General features: G+C 38.5%; 1 protein-coding gene across 2 annotated transcripts in view; it reads left to right on the forward strand.

Moving 5' to 3' along the window:
• The window catches only part of LOC138064210 (neuroendocrine convertase 1), a 28,093-nt gene extending 10,460 nt beyond the window's left edge, over positions 1-17,633 (forward strand). For both annotated transcript variants that reach the window (XM_068925836.1, XM_068925838.1), the window contains exons 7-14: positions 2,984-3,156; positions 5,387-5,599; positions 6,837-6,937; positions 7,914-8,147; positions 9,718-9,875; positions 12,368-12,501; positions 14,218-14,379; positions 15,919-17,633. In XM_068925836.1, coding sequence (XP_068781937.1) covers positions 2,984-3,156; positions 5,387-5,599; positions 6,837-6,937; positions 7,914-8,147; positions 9,718-9,875; positions 12,368-12,501; positions 14,218-14,379; positions 15,919-16,281 — 1,538 coding nt within the window. In that variant the 3' untranslated portion in view covers positions 16,282-17,633. The remainder of the gene's footprint in view (positions 1-2,983; positions 3,157-5,386; positions 5,600-6,836; positions 6,938-7,913; positions 8,148-9,717; positions 9,876-12,367; positions 12,502-14,217; positions 14,380-15,918) is intronic.
• The last annotated feature ends 3,943 nt before the right edge of the window (positions 17,634-21,576 follow it).

Below are 21,576 nucleotides of genomic sequence, written 5' to 3' on the forward strand. Positions count from 1 at the left end.
ACTGTCATGCTCTGTTTAAATAAAATATCTCACTCATAAGACAAAGACACCAAATTTTCGAAGCAGGGCAAAATGGGTGAAGCTGCAAAGGTATTTGAACTCCCACTGTGCCCATATTTTAAGGCACTTGCATCTACAGAGAGGATTATTTCACAGTTATTTGCATGTACTCTTGTCTTCATTTGCAAATGCAAACTACAAATCTGTGCCGGCTGATTTATCTAGAAAGGGAGCTAATGGGAGGAAATGCATTCTAGCAATCCACATTATCCAGAAAGTTGTTTATACCTGGGCAGGGGAGGAGAGAGAATGAAAAAGTTGAAAGAAATTGTAAGCTGGTATGTATGAGCAGCCTGATAAGAGACAGAGATGTAACAAAAATATAGGTGAAGAACAATGAGACTTCAGAGAAGTCGTCAAAGGATTCAGATAAATTTGGACTGGCTAAACATTGGAAAGCTTTTTTTGATGTTTCGAGCTATACAGGATTTGTTTCTTCACAAGCGTTTTTTTAAATCCATGAAAGGATGCATTACGCAGTTCCCTTTGACATTGCTTGTAGCAATTGCCACATTGGATGGCCTACAGCAGTCCGTGGCCAATGCCTTCTGTCCGATAGTCAGCAGCAGCTGCTTTAGAGAAAGAAACCCTGACCTTTGGAGTAGCCTGTTCTCTAACCTTCAGCTTTGGAGATTGGTTTAACTTTGCCTTGAGGGATAAAACAAAACATTCCATTCCAATTTTTTGTTTTCCTTAGGAGTACTAACTTTAATAATCCTGGATGTTTTCTTTAGTCACGTTAATGTCTGGGCCCTATTCTGAAATCGTTTTTACTTGATTAGTCTCGTCAATACCTTATGGCCATGAGTCCCACAGGCTTTTCCGTGCGCTGTGTGAAAAAATACTTCTGATTGTCAGTTTAAAAAGTGATACCTTTCAATCTCATTTAATATCCACTTGCTAATTAGCACAGAGCTAAGAAATGCGTGCCTATCAATCCTCTTTGTAGTAAAGCAGAGTATATATATTTACACGTATCTAACCATAGCACTGTGCTATAATATTTCTCTGGTGCTGCCATGGAAATCAAATGATTAAGAAGCTCCATTTTACAAAGGACTGGGCTCAGAGTTCCAGCACAGTGACGTGTTGCTAAAAATAGCCTTTCTGCCAGGCAGATCCACTGTCTGAAACTGTGTTGGGCTTGGCCTGTTTTTGAATTTGTGGGACTGATGATGGGAATAAGCGTGTGGAAGAACACAAAACAGCATGCAGGAGCAAATAATTGGAATCTGCTTAGGGAAATATCACTGTAGTCATCAAATCCTGAGTTGACTTAAACAAGCAGTGTGTTGTCAGTGTTTTTGTGTTCATCCGTGTTGCGTTATTTATGTGCATGGTTGGCTTTGTCTTGTCTGGGAAATATCTGTATACTAGTCTCTGCACTCCCAGTATCTCATTATATGTTACAACCTAGCACCGGGAGCTTGCAGTCGTTTCCACACAGACAGATCTTTGCTCACAGCACACTCGAATGAGAGAATCTTGTGATTCTGAGCCACTGAAAAATGAATATTCGCTATGGTATGAGTTTAAGCCTAGCTAGGGTAATTGTTCTTTAGCATCTGAAGTACAGGATATACCTTGATTCTATTTCCAACTGCACCAGTGACAGTGTAGTGGCAGTAGGTGAGCCGGTTAACTCCTTTATGGCTTATTTTGCTACTAATTAATATGAAATTGTAAAACCTGGCTTTCTCTCAGAGATGTTAGGAGTCTTAAGGACTAGCCATTTGGGAAAGGAATTACGCTTACAGGCTTTTTTTTCCTGCTTAATAGTATAAAAAAGCATGAGTGACTGAGATGCACAAGCAAAGGGCTTTTTGCAAAGGGCTTTTTTCCTTTTTTTTTTTTTTTTTTTTTCCGTATAGAACACTCACATTTTGCCTGTTTTGCCTTGGAAAAATCCACATGAACTTCTACACTAGAAAATGAGTATTCATAATTCACCAACTGCCTGCAATGGTGCAGCTGCTGTAGTACTAACTTGCCAAGATCAAGAGAACCTAAACATTTTTGTTGCTGTAATACACAAGCTGAAGCCTGACTACGCTGGCTCTTACATTGTTTCTGTTGCTGAGAGCGCCATGTCAGAGTGGGAATTCTGCCAGACTTCCTGCTACTTCTATCCCCGTCCAGCACTGGACAGTGGTAGCATTCCTAGTGCAGATCTAGAGATTTGCAGAGCTAGAGATCCAGTGCAGATGAGCTGCTGTCTGCCTCTGAATTTTAAGTACCGCTGAGATCAGGCTTGCTCTGAAGAAGCTTAGATCGTGCAGTTCCTAATAAAATGTTAATAGCTAGATATCATGAGCATCTCTGGATTGCTCACAGTGGAAAAAAATGTAATAGTAAAACAACAGTGAGAATTGTTTGTGGTGAAGACTGAAGAGCTAGCAAAAAAGCATCACAAAGACAGCAACAGCTTCAGAACATTCTGAACTACTTCTTTGAGCTAAAACTCTTAGAACTCTTAAAGATAAAAGAAATGTTGATAAAACCTATTTAATTTCAGTGACTTACTAGCAATTTGAGAAAAGAAATCTGTTACAGATTTAACAGAGATGAGGAAAGAGAAGTCGAGGAAGAACTCACAATACAATGAGGAAAAAGTAGAAACAGTAAATAGCATGTCATCTTCTTAGCTCTCTGCAAAAAGAGAGAAAGAAATAAATAAGGTGCAGCCAAGATTTTACAAGTTTGTTTTTAATATTCATAGAGAGCACCAAGCTCTGCAATAAATGGTAAGTGTACTGTTTCACACTGACTTTATAACTGTGCTGAGTATTAGTTAAATGAGCAGCAATAGGCCATGGTGTAATAATTATGTACTAATTTTGTTGGAAACTTTACAAACAATTAAGTAAGACAGAGAAGACAGAACAGAAAATAAATCCGCTCTGCCTGTTTTTTTTCCGTTAAGGTATACGTATGCTGGATGGAATAGTCACCGATGCCATTGAAGCCAGTTCAATTGGCTTCAATCCAGAACATGTGGATATTTACAGTGCAAGTTGGGGCCCTAATGATGATGGTAAAACCGTAGAGGGACCTGGCAGACTGGCACAGAAGGCTTTTGAGTATGGGATAAAACAGGTAGGATACTTAAAGCTACAGTGAAATATGGCAGGGAGCAGAATTTTAAAATGGTTCGTATCAGGGAGGAAATGAAAATGGTTTGTGCTATAGTCACTCAAACACAGTTGAAAAGGAGGAAAGGGATTTTAATTGTACAGGTCAGAGAAATTACCAGCCAGGACACGACTTTTAAAAAACACCATTAGAGCTTTTTCAGCTGGTTTTAGCCTGGTATTCTCCACAGATAACCTTTCTTTTTCCACCCTTACTTTTGCTGCCTTTGTCTCACCCTACCCCCACCTTTCTCTGCCTGCTTGTTTTGCTCTGAGCAGTAATTGGATTTCTGCACTGAGAGCCTATAAAAATTTAATACAAAGTTTCTGCTTTGTGAATATTTTACTTTGTGAAATAGGGATGCATTTTAGCACCCTGTGGAGGGACTTGTACTGTGTTAATTGCACTAGTTTATAAGTTGGTGCATATCGTGTTTCAGTTAAAATGAAGACGGTAAAAATGCATGATGGAGAGAACTGAAAACATTGGTTTTACAATTCTTTTTATGTGACCCTCTTCAGATCTGGTTGGATGATAAGTAGGGTGCAGACTGAGAGCTACTGGGGATACAGAAATACACTACTCTTGCCAGTGAGGTGAAAAGACCTCTAAAGATGGCCAGGTACTAATATAGAGAAGAAAATTGAATCAAGCAAATGAGAAAGGAAAGAAATGGAGGCGAGCTTGAAGGACAGAAGCAAAGAAAGAGAGGATTTTGGAGAAAAGGGCAATTATCATTAGCAGACAGAAGGAGGGAAGAAGACAAAGAAGAGTCTGACAACCGATAGGCGTTCACTGAGGGAAGGATGGAGGCTGAGAGGAATGGGCTGATGATAAACAGAGATCTAAGTCCATAAGTAGGCAGCAAGAGAAGAGGGAGCTTTAAAGGCAAGAATTAGGGAGCCAATGTTCAGTGGTCTTAACTCTGAAAAAGGTTATCTTCGTGGCAAAGAACACATCTTTTTTACAGGTTGTTTTATTTATTAAGGCAGGCATATTAACCCATTCATTTGCAAGGCTTCTGTTTGCAAGCGTCGGAGTGCTCTCCACTTGCGTTTAAGTCAGTCAGAGATGGAGTTGCACACTAGTTTTACTGCTGGCCCAGTAGAGCACTTAAGCCTATGCTTAGCCTTAAGCATCTGAGAGACGTTAATAGCACTCCAAGTGAAATCAAAGTAGCTGCTCACCTATACCAGTGCTTTACTGGACTGCAGCCTTCATTTTCAACAGAAGATATTATCTCATTTACTGTAATTGACATGGCTTGTCCTTCCCATTTGAGTAATTGTATGATAAAGAGTACAGCTTATTTTCCTGTTTCTTTATTTTTAATATTTTAAGTGCTACATATGCCTCTTACCCCTTGCACAAGCACAATCAAATCTTGTCTGAGGAGGGATGATAAAAATCTGTATATCAGACTGCTGTTTGCAGTGAATATGTATTTATTACCGCTGAATGAAAATACAAGCTTTTGCCCTTCACATGTGATGGTTGACGTGCTGCTGCATCGCTCCAATCACTACAATTATTAGCTGCTGCTACCTCATTGTACACTGGAGACCAGAACAGGGAATGAAAGTGGCTGTGCCCTGAGCCTGATGGTTGCTGGCCCACAAATTTTTAAGGGAAGGGAGGGTTTTCAATCAGATGCGCTTACTGGTTTGCTGTTACTCAGCAAGTAAACGCCAAACAGTGAAAGGCTTCATAACAAAAGGGAATTGTGTGGAAAACATGTATCGTGCATCATTCATACCACTTACCCGTGTCTCTGTGATTACAAGAAATGCAAGTGAAATAACTCGTGATGGACTTGCCATTTCTGAAAATAAATGGTGATTTTTCCTAGAAATACTCAGGACCAAGCATTGGCAGGCAGAAAAACTTACCTGTTGATTGCAGCTTCTTTTTTTAAATCTAAAACCTATTCTGAGGAAAGTTGCTCTACTTGGAACGCTAAATCTAGACTAGGCAAAATAAAAGGCATTACTCTAGGATGTGGAGTAGGATATATCATCTAGCCAGTTTCTTCCATCTTTGACTTCTCCAGTGCTTATGGAAAATTGTCCTCTTCATTCTGAAAATGTTTGGGTTACTATGCTGTCATTTTTGTGGGGAGGGGTAGTTAGGAATGTATTGCAGAGACTGGAAACTCTCTTCTTCCTTTGATAATGACTTCTTTCATTCCCTCTAGGGCCGAAATGGAAGAGGCTCCATTTTTGTGTGGGCTTCTGGAAACGGAGGTCGTCAGGGTGATAACTGTGACTGTGATGGTTACACTGATAGTATCTACACTATCTCCATTAGCAGTGCTTCTCAACAAGGCCTTTCTCCCTGGTATGCAGAGAAGTGCTCTTCAACTCTGGCCACAGCATACAGCAGTGGGGATTATACTGACCAAAGAATTGTAGGTCATTTTTACCAGATTTGCAACAAACATAGATATGTTTTACATAAGAAAATAATAAGTGAGAACTTTTATGTGCCTAATTTTAAGTGCCTGCTTTACTTGTTTTACATGCTTAGTACTTCCATCTTAAAACACTGGAGGATTAGTAATCCAAAAAGTGCTTTTATTCCCAGAACATCCTCTACTGAAAAGTAATGGCTAGATGGCAACGGCAGTTATATCAGTATGCTGAAATGTTCTGGTGTTTAGTGTGACAGAGGTCTCTCCATCAAGTTTGATATAGTCCCATTCTTCAAAAAGAGCAGATCTCATCTCCTTGAGAGAGCGAGGTCCCAACAAATGGTTAGGATCTGATACAGAATTAATGGGATTGTTACACTAAAGTTTAAGAGAGATTTAGAGTATAAGGACCTCTGGTATACCTTTCCGTTCTACCACTTACCTCCTGTAAGATTTCAGCCTCTCGATTCCCACTGATGACAGCCACAGTGGTGCTTCCAAACTTGTAAAAGGTACTTAGCAAGTGAACAAATCAGTGCCTTCGTTACCTGTAAAAGAAATAACTTGTCCTAAAGGAATTTGCTGTGTTAAAATAATGTTCAAGGAGCTATGCTCCCTGTTCTGCTCCGGTTGATGCTAATTTTACAATAAACTACAAGGATGGGGATTAAAATAACATCGTTGCAGGTTGGTCAAAAGATTGATCCTTCCTAAATGGCTTCTCTTTTTAGCTGAGATGTGAAGGTTTCAGCATACCCCCTTTTCATCTTGAGATACCTGGGCAGATGAGTTTGGTATTTAATTTTGAAATAAAGCATGCGTTTCATTGCAAATTATAGCTCTGCTGCTGAAGAGGGAGCAGAACACTAGTACTAATCCTATGAGTAATTTTGAAGCAGATAGTAATTTTAAGTGTTCTAGACCCAACACAATGATGTGTTTTTATGATTCACCAGTAAGCCTGAAACACTTACTGTGAAACCTTAGAGTAAAGTAAGATGTTCAGTGTGGGAGTATTTTGTTCCAACGCAAAGCATTTTGATACAAAAATTATAGTTGAAATAAAAAGAGTAGATGGAAATATGAACAGATTTAAGCATCCATCACTTAGTCTGCTGGTGAGGAATGTATTAATATGCACTGAGTAAAGGATACATGGTTGTGTTTGTGAGTATGGATATGACTGTATTTACTGCTGATTTTTCATGCAGTTTTTTTGTTGCTTTCCTATCAGACAAGTGCTGATCTTCACAATGAATGTACAGAGACTCACACTGGGACCTCTGCATCTGCACCACTAGCAGCAGGAATTTTCGCTCTAGCTCTGGAAGCAAAGTAAGATGCCCTAACATTACCATTGAAGCTCTTCTGTCTCCGCCACCCCACTGTCTTCCCCGAACGCTATCTGTTTAAAAGTCGCACCATCTTATGGTGCAGCTCTGCTTTTTATCAGTCAGATCTGCTCGGTCTGATGACAAAAATAAGCAGCTGCTTGACTCAGCACCTACCGAGCAAAGCAGGGCCAGCATATATAAGAGATGATGAGCCGGGGATTTTAGACCTTTTCGTGCAATGGCAACAATTGTTTACTGAGTCTCAGTCAATTGCATTAAAGTTGGTGAGGCTGCAGATGTAGCAGGAGAACATAATTTGAAGACAATAGGTTGCACAAGTTTAAGTGAAGTCTTTATTCAGTTTGCAGAACCTTTGCTGCTGGTGATGAGACACAAAATGGAAAGTACCCAAGCTGGACTGTCAGAGCAGGCAGGTGCAAATCCTTTAGGGCTGGTAGTTGCAATGTATGGTATGGGGAGAAAGAAGAGAGGATAGGGGAGGGGTGGGGAGGGAGAACAATGGCCTTTTCAGAGAAAACGCTTTAGACATTAGGGCTTAGGCTTAGTCCTATAAAGACGTAGGTTCAACTGCCTTTTCTGTTACGTACTACTTTGATGACATAAGCCAAGACGCTTAGGGCCATGTTTTAAAGGGGGTAGATAACCACAGGCAGAATTAAATACCCAGTGAATTTTTAAAGTTAAGGACCCCAAAAGAGTGGTAGGAAATGTCAGCTTTGCTGGATGCTTACCTTTAAATGCCTAAAGAATTTTGAAGAATCTTGCTAGGTATCAGTTCAAACAAAGATCTTGTCTATCTGAAGAAGTACTGTGAGGGTGAGCATATGTCATGCTCTAGGTTTTTGAAACAATCGGGTGCCATATACATTCCTAAACATGTTCTATTGCAGACTAATAATTGAGAGAAAATGGATAGCTAGCCCTGTAAAAATTAACCAGGGATATTTTCTCAACAGCCCAAATCTAACCTGGAGGGATATGCAACACTTGGTAGTCTGGACCTCTGAATATGATCCCCTGGCTGGCAATCCAGGATGGAAAAAGAATGGAGCTGGGCTCATGGTGAACAGCCGATTTGGGTTCGGATTACTTAATGCCAATGCGCTGGTGGATTTAGCTGATCCTAAAAGATGGAAAGGAGTACCAGAAAAGAAAGAGTGTATTGTCAAAGACAAAAGCTTTGAACCAAGGTAAGAATTTGCATTAGCAGTAGCTAATCTTATGTCAGATTGCATTGATCTTAGTAAAGCCTGAAGGGGGTAGTATTTTGCACAGATTGCTCCAAGCCAGACTGCAGCTAAGAGGTTTCATTTTGATTTGTGTATTTTTGCCTTACTGCATTCCTCAGGAGTCCAGGGGCAGGCAAGCAGCATTTGTCATCTTGCTTTTTGCCGTTTAGTGTGGGACTGATGGAAGTTACTACCATGAAAGCTTTAACAAAGAATGAGATTATGATGTCTGATTGTGCAGCCAGTGTATGGATGGATGACACTGTGAGACTGAAGGTGATCAGATACAAAAGTTTATGTTGGTATTAGCAGGTGAAGAAAAGGATACCGAAGTCTCCCACAGGCCTTTTTTTTTTTTAAAAAAAAAAAAAAGCTGTAATTGCTCTTAGCAGTTTTTTCTGTGACATACGTAGTATTTGTTGAAATTAGGGTGATATATTGAGCTTTAGTCACCTTCACAGCACTACTCTTGTGAAATGCAGTTGTCTCAAAGGCTCACTGAGCAGACCTACCAGCCATACTCAAATGCAAACAAATCAGAACATACAAATGCTGCGATTGTATTGAGCCTAAACTGAGTTCAAAATACAGGTAAGTTATAATTAATCATTAATTTGGCTAATCAGTAAGGATCTTTACACCTTTTTTGTCCCCACATAGAATAAAAATAGTTATTTCCAAGCTACAAATTATACCATATAAGTGCACCAAAAATCTTTCTGTAGAAACACATTACAATGTTGTGGAGTGTCACTGCTTGGTAACCTGTTTGTTTATCCTGTTTTGTTATCAATCTGTTGTATGCTCTCTCTCCTTTGCACAATGTTATTTTTTCTTTTCTATTTTTTATTAAATACAGTGGTGATATATGTAATACTTACTATTTGTATATTACTCTTGCAATCCTCTATCTTACATTATAAAGCCAAAGATCTCAAGATCCTGAATTCTGAATGACTTATGTGAAGATGTGGATAGTTCTTATTAATATTAATGGAAATTGTGCAAAGACAGCTATGTACAGTGCTCTGAGAATGTACAAAAGACGTATGCTTTTTTTCCTAGAAATGGAGTTTCCTACAAAAGATTAAAAAGAGTATGCCTCCTGCAAAATTTAGCTCCATGATAACAGCTCTTCTGGAGATTTCACTGAGGCAGTTAAATTGTATCTGATATAGTCATGTGAAAGAGCTGACTGCAAAGACTGTTTTCTGTATTTCCTGTGGGAGAAGGAAGTGTTGACAGAAACCCTAAATTATCAAATCTGCTTGCTTGTTTCCAGGGTGTGTTGAACAAGTCTAGCTTATGCAGCCCCTAAAACTTGGTCCACTTCAGTATTATTTGTGCTTCAAGGACTCCCAGGGCTTTTACTGGAGCATTCAAAAAAAAAAAAAAAAGACTGCAAAATTTGTTCGTACTTCTTTTCTTATCATTCTGATATGGGTGTCAAATGTATCTGTTGCCCTTCACATAATAATACAGAATCAGAGAGTTTCTGCAAGTAATCAAAGAACTTCTGTAATTTTGCCAGATTATTAAGAGCAAATGGGGAGGTCATCATTGAAATTCCCACAAAAGCCTGCGAAGGTCAAGAAAACTCCATTGCATCACTGGAGCATGTGCAGCTTGAGGCAACAATTGAATATTCCCGTAGGGGTGATCTTCATGTCACCCTGGTATCTCCGTCAGGTAAAGGAGGAAAAGAAATGCTTTGTTTTTGCTGTTGTAGTGTGTAAAATTTATTTCATTAAAAACTACCTGTTTGCTCTCCACTTGATTAAAAGCAGTTCAATACATTGTTAGACAAATCTAGTCACTTCTGACAGGTGAGTGTGGGGACAAAGCATCTTAGAATAAGGCAACTGGTTTTCTGAATCCTCTTCTCTGCCTTCACGTGTTCTGAGTTATTTTTGTAAACAGAAGTTGGAAAATCATAGCTCAGAAAATGAGGGCATTGTTTCTAATACCTTACATTTTAGAGACAGGACACAAACACTGCAAAGACTGGGAGTTCTTAACAGACAACAAGTTATAGCTTGATAGTGCTTATCGGCCTTACTGTGCTCTAATGAACTAATGGAAAACTGAGGAAATCTATTCCCTAGACTTCATGTAACTGTGTTTTTTCGGTTGCGTATTTAAAAACACAATGTTGCTGTTAGGCACCTTAGTACCACTACAGTAAATGTGCTAGAATATGGCAAGTTATCATGACAGTGCCCTGAAATAACACCATGAGGAGAAGAAAAAGAGCAGGATGAATACAAAAAAGTTTTGTAGAGAGTAAGATCTTCTGGAAGATCAACTGACGTTATTAGAAAAGAAGCAGACAAGATTTCAGATATCGGTTTAAAAATCAATCAAATCTAATTTACTAACACTAAGGCTAATCTAGTAATTCACAGATAATAAAATGCTAGAACCTTGCTCATATCATTATCGCAGGACCTTATTAGAGAGCAGACTTAGTGTTGTATATGCTGTGTATTTCCAAACCCTACCTGTCTGTGATTCCTTTCAAGTCCAACCTTAATTCTTCCTTTTTTGAGTTTACCTTCTTTGTTATGGGAAACGACCGCAATATTACTGTGATGTGTTTTACCCTTGACTATTGGTGTGTATTTTCAAATTTAACTCCATTTGAGATGAGTTTTAGTTTGGGAGTAAATAGATGGGCTGTCTGTAGGCACATGATGGAGATGACAGGAACAGTAGCCCTCACACTTTTATAGAAGTATTTTCACTCCCAAGATACTGTTCTGCTGCTAATGCAACATTCCTTTTGAAAGACTGATGATAGTAATATCTTCTTCTTCATGTCTCTACGTACTTCTCTGGGTTTAGTTGAGGTAGCAATAGTTGGGTTTTACTGCCTGCACTATACTATCACGTTCCTATCATGGTTGAACTGTTGTTTCCATTGATTCTTGCAGTTTTCCCACTTTTCTTCAAAATGTTCCTGCCAAATGCATGTTGTTGCTTTTCTGTATTTATGGTGTTATCTTTAAATGTATTTATAGCTTGTGATAAAGTTCCCTGGGGCTTTCTGCTCTATATTATGTAAATATAGCTCCCTTGCTCTCTCTTTATATGCAAACAAGCACAAGTCTCCTACTGTGCAGTAGAATCTCTTCTGCTGCAGAAATATTTTCTGAACTGCTGCATTTTTATAATAATAATAATGCAAATGCTTTTCACCCTGTTAAGAGTTTCAGGCTGTAACAACTTATGTTCCCTCAGCAAAAAACATACAATGATTAGTTCTGTATAAGCCTTTGGTTTCAAAATGCTGTGTGAGATGAATTAACAACTCACTGAGACCAAAAGGGAGATATCCCACTTCCCCTTCCTAAACTGTCTTACCTCTCCCTTCACCCACTCCCCAGTACATGTTCCCACTCCCTTTGCTGCTTGTCTGTTTTCACGGTAAGCCAGTCCAGCTCGTTAAAACAGCAGGAAACTAACCTCCCCCAAAAAGGTGAGAAAGGAGGAGAAAGAATAGGGATTATGAAGTGGGAAGGAAAGCAAACCTTCCTCCTTTTGATGCCCACAAAAATCATTTTGGCTGAGCCATTTGATAAAAATATGTTGGTTCGTGCATTTATTGGAGTGTTTTCCTCTCTGCTACCACGTCTGTTCCTTAAAGGTGTGATACTCACCTTCCACACATTCCAAGCAGTAATCCAGCCTAGCAAGCTAAATTGCAAGAGTCAGTGTCACAGGATGCTGTTGAATTTAGAATTAAAAAAGCATTTAAATGCAGCAAATACCTTAAAGACAGATATATCTATCAGTGGCTCTTTAAAATGCTTGATTGGCTTAGAAACTTCCGGCTCAAAAACTTCCTGACCTGCTCATTGCTGGGGAAAGGCTGGCCTTGTATGGTCTGTTTCTTATGCAGCTTTATGAGCATCCACTACTGGCTCCTGTTAGAGACTGAATACTAAGCAAGGTGTACCTTTCTAGTGTGACCTAATATGACAGTTTTTATGCTCTTAAATACTGCTATGGAAGAATTAAAGAAACCACTGATCAGAAATGGCATTTTTCCCATTCCACAAGCCAGTGTATATTCTGGGTTACCTATACATGCACTATATAGTCTGCAGGCTGAGTAATCTGAAAAATAAAAGCAGATATGGCTGAACAATTACTTCTGTTGATTTATTGCACTAACACAGGGACCAGCACTGTCTTACTGGCTGAGAGAGAGAGAGATAAGTCTCCTAATGGCTTTAAGAACTGGGACTTCATGTCTGTTCACACATGGGGAGAGAATCCAACAGGCACCTGGGTGTTAAGAATTACTGATGTGGTAAGTAAATCTGTATATTAAATAGCGAAGTGTGTGAAAACTAACATAGATAACCACTATCAAGCATCTTGAAGGAGAGGGTCTTCTCATTAAGCAGACTCCCACAGGACTTACTTTAAACAAAGTATCCATCTGGTTAAAAGATTAGACAGGCTCCTCTGAAACGCACAAAAAAGATAGGGTCAGATTTTCTTGTTCGTTACATAAACACACAGCCAGCCTCATTTCACTGATGTGTACCTATCGATAAAAGTTCATGCCTATGTATTTCTCACATTATATGGCACTGAGAGAAATCACTTAATAGCATTTTCTGCGATTTAAGGAGTGGAATATGTAATACAATTTATATATGATTAACGTCAAATTAGGTTTTTTTGTGGAGAAGAGCACAGGATAGATCTAGTCTGTTCTTGGTAGTTGTGCATAATTTTCATTAACTCAGAACCTTTTGAATTAATGAGTTTCAGGTGATCTCAGAGAGCTATTCTGCTGTATATCTTTCCCTGCCTTCTTTCTCAGCATAATTACTGCTGAAAAACCGTTAAGGATTAAAGCCAAGAAATCTACAGATATAAAATAAATATATTTACTAAAACCACCTGGGGATATGGATTACAACAATGAGACACCGGAAAAAGGTGTTTGATAGGCAGCTGAAAAATCATCCTCCTCAAAGAGAGAGTGATCAGGCTCACTCATCTCTGGAGAATTTCGTTGAAGTTGTCTGTTAATAAGCTTGTCATTAGGGATCAGATCCTGCCAAAACTTGAATGCTTTCTATCAGACACTGAACCCCCAACCCCTATTGGCCTCAAATTGTAAACAGCAGGATAATGCCAAGTGCTGAGCAGGTGGACAAGGCATTAGAAGTAAATATTATCAACAGTGTAGTGTTGATACTATGAGCTTATAGCTAACCCCGTAGTTGTAGATATCCTACTCCTCGTAACTAATACTACACATTTTTTGGAATGTAGTTAAGAAGAGCATTATCATTTGTAATTACCTCTTGCTTTCCATTTTCAAGTGAGAGAATGTATATTACTGATAACTCAGCTGTCATTCAAGTTGCGTTTGTAAAATTCAGTGGAAGGTTTTATTGGAAAATAAGAGCTTCAGCAGCTATCTTTAAGTTACTTAATGGGTGAGCAAAAATTAAGAAAAGAAGCTTTTGTAAAAGCAGGTTTCAGCATTCACCGTACTTGCCTCTACCACTTTCAAGGATTTAAATGTTGTCATCAAAAGCAGTGGACAAAGCATTTGGTGCTCCCCTCCACAAGCTGTGTTTCAGATTGCTGCTATACATCAACCACTACAGAATATTATTCCAAATGACTATTTCAGTGGCAACTCTTGTGGTGACATTGCTAGGGACTGGCTTGGGGAACAAACCCTAATAACACAAAATACTGGTTCAGTAATTTCTGGCATTCTGCATTATGATGAAATTCCTTTGATGGTGACATGATTCATTTATAGTTATGTCGCATTAAAATATGAATATTGGGAGTAGTCAAGTCCTTGTATTAAATTCCACCTTCTGACATACTCTGTTTCTAATGTCTTTTGGTGCTTATAAATCATTGTCTAAATTTAAATATTGAATGCCCTGTAAATTATTTTAGTGGCTTCTGTCTACCTTAAGATCAAGCATCCTCTGTTTCATCTTCTTACTCCCTGAGAACCTAAGCTAATGCTGTGCTTGTCTTTTAGTCCAGAAGAATACAAAATGAAGGGAGGATTGTAAATTGGAAATTGATTTTGCATGGCACTTCTACCCAGCCTGAACACATGAAACAGCCACGTGTATACACATCCTACAATGCTGTGCAAAATGACAGAAGGGGAGTGGAAAAGATGACAGACCTTGTAGAGGTAGTGTCACATTAATTTATTTCCTTATGTATTTTGCGGTTTATAAGAATTTTTTTTTTCCAGTAAGAGGACACATACTCATTTTGTGTTCATTTCCTCTAGCCCTTAACCACATGTAAGTTGTATGAGTATTGTGGTTTTGTCCATGTCAAAAACGGGTGTTTTCTTTAGTCTCTGTTTTCATATATCAACATCGAAGGGTATTAGGATGTTAAGAGGATATTGATACTAAAGCTGTGAACTCAATATCTAATGCAGTTGACTGGTACAAGGGAGAAAGATTGTTCTTCTAACAGATACGCTAATCCTAATTCCAGTGAGAGCAGGTCTCAGACCCCAAAGGAGCCTGCCTGCTGGAGTGCTTCCAGGAAGTTTGGAATGAAGTTTGTAACAAATGACAACACAGAAGTCGGGGACTCACTGTTTCAGAGGGTTTCGATTAAGTGTATCTGTTGCTTCCAGCTCCTTTTGGACCCCTTCTTTACCTTTGAGGTAGCACTTTATGGAAAACAAACCTTTTAGGCTTCTGGAAGTGGTAGTGGGCTTCTAGATGCACATGATGGTAACATTGTACATCTTCACAATGCTCAATTATCTGAAGGTCTTCAGAATACTTTATGAATCATATCACATCTGTTCCTCTGCCAATTAAGAAATTAGTGTGTCTGTAAATATAGAGGAAATCTCCCTTCCTCAGCCATTTTAGGAAGGAGAAGATTGAGGGAGACATGAGGACGGTCTTCAAATACATTAAAAGCCAATGTGCACAGGCATGGCAACTGTATGCAAGAACATAAGGCTGAAATAAGGTAAAACTGGATTCAGGGGGCGCTGTAGAAGTTTGGTAGACATGGTAAAACAGATCAAGGTTAAAATTAGCATTCAATTAGAGAGACAGTCCTAGTGGAAATAAGGAAGCTATGCAGGCACATGCTATTGTGTCAACATGGGAGGCATAACAGACAGTGCTGAAATGAGACCACGCCTCTCTGACTTCTCTATAAATCTGTAATTTGGCATTAATCTTCCCACTGAGATATATGTCATTACCACTAGTTAGCCATACTTCACTGTCCTGTCTCAGGTGAAAAATGCAAACAGCATCTCCAGAGTAGATTATATGGAAGCAATAGTTGAATCCTTTTTGCAGAAGTGTGCACTACATTTAGTCACTGTCACCACTTCATATACTCTCTCCAGTTGAACAGCTGAGGAGCTGTTCTCCTTCAGTGCAACCAAGCATATCTCTAAGACTAGGAAAGATCATGCTATAAAGTGGCATGCTGTATTTTGCCAGTGAGGAATCTGAATTTATAACTTCCTAATTATTTGGGAGAATTGATACTTTATACAATATACTCCTTTTGATAGTCAGTTTGGTTTTGTAATGATCTAGTCCTTTTCTAAATGCTGATGGCTCCTAAATGGAAAAGTAGCATCTGTTCACAGGCATGCGCACAAATCACTATTCAGAGCAAATCTGATTCCAGTCCATATTTTACTGACGTGTAATCTTTTTTATGTTATTCTGTATTCTAGGACCATACCACACAGCAGTACCTGAGCGATAAACCCAAAGTCACAGAAGGTACCAGTAGTAGCGGTGACAAAGCAGAAGATAAAATTCCATCAGCAGCTATGCTACACTTACTACAAAGTGCTTTTAGCAGACAGATGGCTCAGAAGCGTCTGCCGGAGAAGACTGCAAGTGAGAAGTTAAATATTCCATATGAACACTTCTATCAAGCCCTCGAAAAGTTGAACAAGCCCTCCCAGTTAAAAGACTCAGAAGAAAGTCTGTACAGTGACTACGTTGATCTTTTTTACAATGCCAAACCATACAAGCATAGAGATGATAGACTGCTGCAGGCCTTGGTTGATATTCTAAATGAAGGAAACTAAACTATAGGGTATGGCACTGAGTTGGAAATATTCATGCTTCCCACCCCACCTCCAGTTTTTTTCAGAAGTCTATTGTATGCTCTAGTTGTGTAATTGCTGCTTTGATTGCTTCATATTTAACACAAATATCAAGGAAGAGGAAAAATGGGTGTGGGAGGATAAGGCAGTAAACTGATGCTTTTTAGTAATAGCTTTTTTTCAAAGCCTTTATTCATTACCATCAGAGTAGACTTGCCCCCTCAGGCATGAAACACAGCAGTATTCCCCTGAAAAAAACACTAATGCTCTATTTTAAACAATTTTCACGTTACTTATTCTTCCACCCTATTCCCTTAGCATGCAGTAAGATTCAAAACCTGAATTACCAAGCAGTTTTGAACTGAAGTGCCAAAGCTGTGGGGAGATACTCTCATCCCTGGATTTGTAAGAAATATTTCAGTCTTTCTTGTACGTGGCGTGCATTCAAGATTTAACACTGGCAGCCAGTACTGCTTGTCACTGTTTTTTTTGTTCCTTTTCCAAACAATACAACCTTCTGTTCTCTAGGAAAGGAGCAGCTGGGAAGCTGGAATTGGGTTGGAGCATTGCAGGAAAGTGCCAACCAGTCGTTCGCTATCCATGCCTGGAAAGAAGCTTTATTCTAAGCACACGCTAATGAAGTTATTCCTGATTTAAGCTATAGGCAGATATAGGCTAACATAAAGGAGCCCTAAATGAGGCATCCCAGACCATGGGATGGCATTCTTGCCACATAATTTTAACTAAAGTGAAGTGCCTGAATTGTAAGCCTAGTCTTTGTAGGCTGTATATGGTTAATGAAGACAGAGGCTCGTATAGATAGCATTTCAGAGCACTTGACTAGTTTTAACACTGGTTCTGAATTACTTACTGGATTACCCATCTATTTTTTTTTTTGACTATATGAGTTTTGGGGGATCAACTTCCTACCTTTGCAGCTTCAGTTAGGTTTCTAAAGTTAAGTAATATGAACATCTCCTGAGATGTCTACATCGTCAGCAGTCGGGACAACAAAGCTGTCCTTTCCTTGATCTGTGGCCAAAGTGGTATAGAACGGGGAACTGTTTCTGTAAAGTCCACTTAAAGACTGGATCTTGAAATGTCTATGGTGTATTATAACATTTCCTAAATATTTAGCAAGTTCAGGGAAAATGAATGGGGGAGGGTTGAGATACAAATATCAAGAGAAAGGAGTCAGAATTAGAAGGAAAGATTGCATGAGGTGTGGAGGAGGCAGAAGGAAAGGAGGAAGGAAAAGGTAAAAGAGAAGCAAATAGAGGCAGCTCTGAGGGAGCAGCAAGGGCAGGCTGCTCCCTGGCAGTAGCAGTTGTAGGAAAGAAAAAATGGAAAGAGAGAGAATAGAGGAAAAAACAGAGTAGTGAGAAATGTAGTGAGAAGAAAAGGGGTAATGAAGGGAGAAGAGGTCCAGTCAGAAAACTCTATCACCCTCTCCCAGGTGAAAAAAATGAAATCTGGAGAATGATGATATGAATGGCTAGAGAAATAGTTTTCCACACATGCTTCTTTAAAGTCAAAGTCAATTTTGGCCTATTATTTTGTTGTTCATAATAAAAAACAGCAAAGTGTTGGACAGTCAGAAATTGGAGGGGATCTAGATCAAGGAAATAAAGATTCCTAATGGAAGGAAAAACAGTGTCTAATTACAGTGCTAAAGATAATCTGAGTAAACACTGACTAGGTTTTACTCCTCTCTCCCTCTCTCCCTCTCTCCCTCTCTCCCTCTCTCCCTCTCTCCCTCTCTCCCTCTCTCCCTCTCTCCCTCTCTCCCTCTCTCCCTCTCTCCCTCTCTCCCTCTCTCCCTCTCTCCCTCTCTCCCTCTCTCCCTCTCTCCCTCTCTCCCATCTATCTATTGAAATATATTTTCCAAACATTCCAGAAATATTTATTACTTTTTCACTATCTATTCCATTAAATGATGCAAGTGTCTGTAACACAGAAGTTTAACATTTTGCTGATTAAATCATCACTTTGGACAGTGATTTTTCAAACTTCAAACTAAATCTTGTAATTTAAAACAAAATCTGTTTGCTGTAACAGTATTTACATCTTATTTACAGTATTTACATCTTATGGAAAAGCAGGGCTGCCTAAAGACAACTTTGAAAGCTGTCTTACCAAATTTAATATTTGAAAATTTGTGCTTATTCATTCATTCTATTGATTTCATGCCAATCTTGGGCTTAGCCTGCGTTTTTGCCAGCTTTGGATAAATTTAGTTTCGCTGATTTGAAGAATTCTTCCATATTTCTACTCCATGCTATCATACTTCAAAAATTACAGCCCGGAGATTGAATATCTCTTATACTAAATCACTCCTTCTGTACAAAGTAATTTGTTTAGAACAAGAAGTGATAAAAATACAGAAGTCATCCAAATCGGAAAGCTTTCTTACACTGGCCCTCGAGCGCACAAGCTTTCTGGCAGTTCGCAACTACTGAACAAGCAAAATGTTAAAATTTCTAATTGCTGCTATTGGACAGTGAGGGCACTAACATATTTCCACTACTGTTTAATTTTCAGAATTGGGAGTTAATCTCTACAAAAATATTCCTGTACGGTGTGTTAGGATGAGCTTTACTTCTGTGCAATGAAGCTTAGAGCCTGCTTCCCTCAGAGAACAGCAATTTTAGCCAGTCATCAGTCAGGTATGATAAGGTGAGGAAAGTACTAGTAAGAATCAATCAGCCCTTGAAAGAAGTACTCAGATTAAACAGGGGGAAAACATAGGACCCTCCTTTGTTTTAAGTTCAGTTCCCATGTTGTAGCCAAAGTTTCATCAGAGGACAACTTTAAAGTCTCTCTTTTGAATGTTTCCAACCCAGAGTAGATTGTACAGGAGTAAATTATTTTTATTGTTAGTCTTTCCTTGGTACCTGTGTGGATTTTGTGAAAAATGTAAAAGGAAAAAAAATGTTTTCTCTCAGAATTTTAAATTATATTTTCTTTACAGGTATTTATAATATAGCAAAGATTTTATTGAACAGACAGAATTTTAAAAGGCATAATAAATTATATTAAAGAACCAGATTTTTCTTGGGAAAGAGACGATTTCATCCAATAAAGGTATTTTTTAAAAGGCATGTTCCAACAGCAGCTGCAACTGTATGTGATGTGATGTTAAAATTTGTCTACTAGTAGCATAATACAGTGTGTTAGCAGAGCTCAGAGTGTGTGGTCTTAACCTTTGTGAAGAAAACAATAAGCTAAAATCAAGCCAGCGTGACTTAAATTGACTGGGAAATACAGTTTAGAGTTAAAAGTAGTGGCTTGATAAAGTGAAGAGGAGTTGGGTGGAGAAAATGTGTAGTTTATTGAAAACAAGAATTGCAGAGGATTTCTTCATGAGAAAGAACACTAGAGTGCTTACCTCTCATGACTGAAGTTTTGCTGCTTGACACCACTAACTGCAGTGTTTGTAGGCCTGAAATACAGCACTCTTCTGCCTGTTTCTCATATAGTCATAAAAGTATTGGAAGAAGTATAAATAAGTAATACAGGAGAATGAGTCAAGGAAGTCAAACGAAATATGCAGGTCTTATTTCCTTGCATCAAAGTGGTAGCAGTTAAAATGTTTTTTCCAACTGTGCAAGTTTCAAGACAGTAAAGAAACAAGCCCTTATATAACCTTAATGTAAACAGTTACGAAGAACTGTCTCTTAAGTATATTTTGCTCTGAATCAGTTAGTAATATTTGTGCTTGCAGACTGAAAAGGCTCAAACTCCAATCCTGCTAGGCACTCAAAAATCATTTCAGTAAATATTTTCTTATATAATAGCACAAGTAGTCATTAAAAATACTGCTTCTCTTATTACTCTTTATGAAGATAATGTGACTAGAACGAGAGATTTTGCTTCCAACAACACGGTAAATACCCAATGGAAAAAAATAGGTCAGATATGTTCAAAGTTACACTAATATACCAGAGAAAAATAGATTGTATTATGTGGATGTGGGTAGTTACCAGGAAAATAGATCTTAGTGGTTATATTATTTCAGCTATTTGACTACCTCCAGTCAAATGTAGCTGAGCATATAACTCTTTCTTTCTGATGTCATATTCTTTTCCCCAAACAAATGAATTGGTCGTTATTTCGTGTTGTAGCATTTTGTTTGACTATGCCTGTATGTTATCAGTCAGTGTTTCAAATCGTAAACACGAAGCATAATGCAGTGCCATATATTCTGATAAGAAAATTGACTTAGGACTAAGGACGTGTAGCTTTACATATGCTGGTTCACAAAGTGCTCATGTCAACTAGTCCTATAAAGGTTAGGCAAAGAATAAAGCCATATGGCAGCTCCATTAGATGTAGTGAGTTAGTGCTGAAGTCGTATATTTAAAGAATAGCGAATGTATGATGCACAGCATCACAAACATCCAGGAAGTAAAGAAAATATTCAGTGTCACACATCAATAGGTAACTCAGTTATCTTCATGCTAATTCATAGGTTGTAATGAACATATTAAAAACTTAATAATTAAAAAAGCCATTAATTTTTCATTTTTACACTATATTTCAGTCTGCTTTAGAATGATCACCATACTTGAATGAGACTTTTCTGAAAATACCTGTAAATATTAAAAACACTTGTTGATCAGTGACTTAACATCAGGCTCTCTGAAGTCAGTGCATTTCATTGCTTATACCTTTATATGAAGAGAATCTACATGCACATTTACATGATTCTATGTAAGCTCACTTTGATGGCGGGCTGTTAGCAGGAACAAGAATGAGGAAGAAACAGCAGCAGTAATATGCTAGAACAGAGTTCAAAGCTATGTATTTGCTCAGATTTTGCATCAATATAGTATTGGTAATGCAGCTGGTTTTGATGGGGGCAGGGAGAAAGGGAGATTTCTTCATCTGCTAATCCTTTTAACAGCTGGGGTACCTTTTGTCAAAGAACTCTGTATTTCTGCAGCTGCACTGATGGAAAAATAACCCTATCCTTATTATGAAAAAAATAGTCGTAACTGTGTAGGGGGCTGTGAACGGAAGGGTTCAGACAGTTAAAAAATACTGTGTTTGAATGGCAATAGGTAAGTGTCGTATCAGGAACTGTAAATACTGGATCTTAGGTCTCTTTTGAAGACACTGGAGTCAAAATTTCTGTCAAGTCTTTGAGCACCCGATTTGAAATTCTTGAGGGAAAGGTATTCATAACACTGTGGTTTGAGTATTTCTTTAGGTTTCCTTTAAAATTAATGGAATCAGCTCCTTTAGAGCATCCAGATAATTCAGAGGTTACCCTGA

This window comes from Struthio camelus, chromosome W (genome assembly GCF_040807025.1).
Source record: "Struthio camelus isolate bStrCam1 chromosome W, bStrCam1.hap1, whole genome shotgun sequence".
Classification (NCBI taxonomy): Eukaryota; Metazoa; Chordata; class Aves; order Struthioniformes; family Struthionidae; genus Struthio; species Struthio camelus.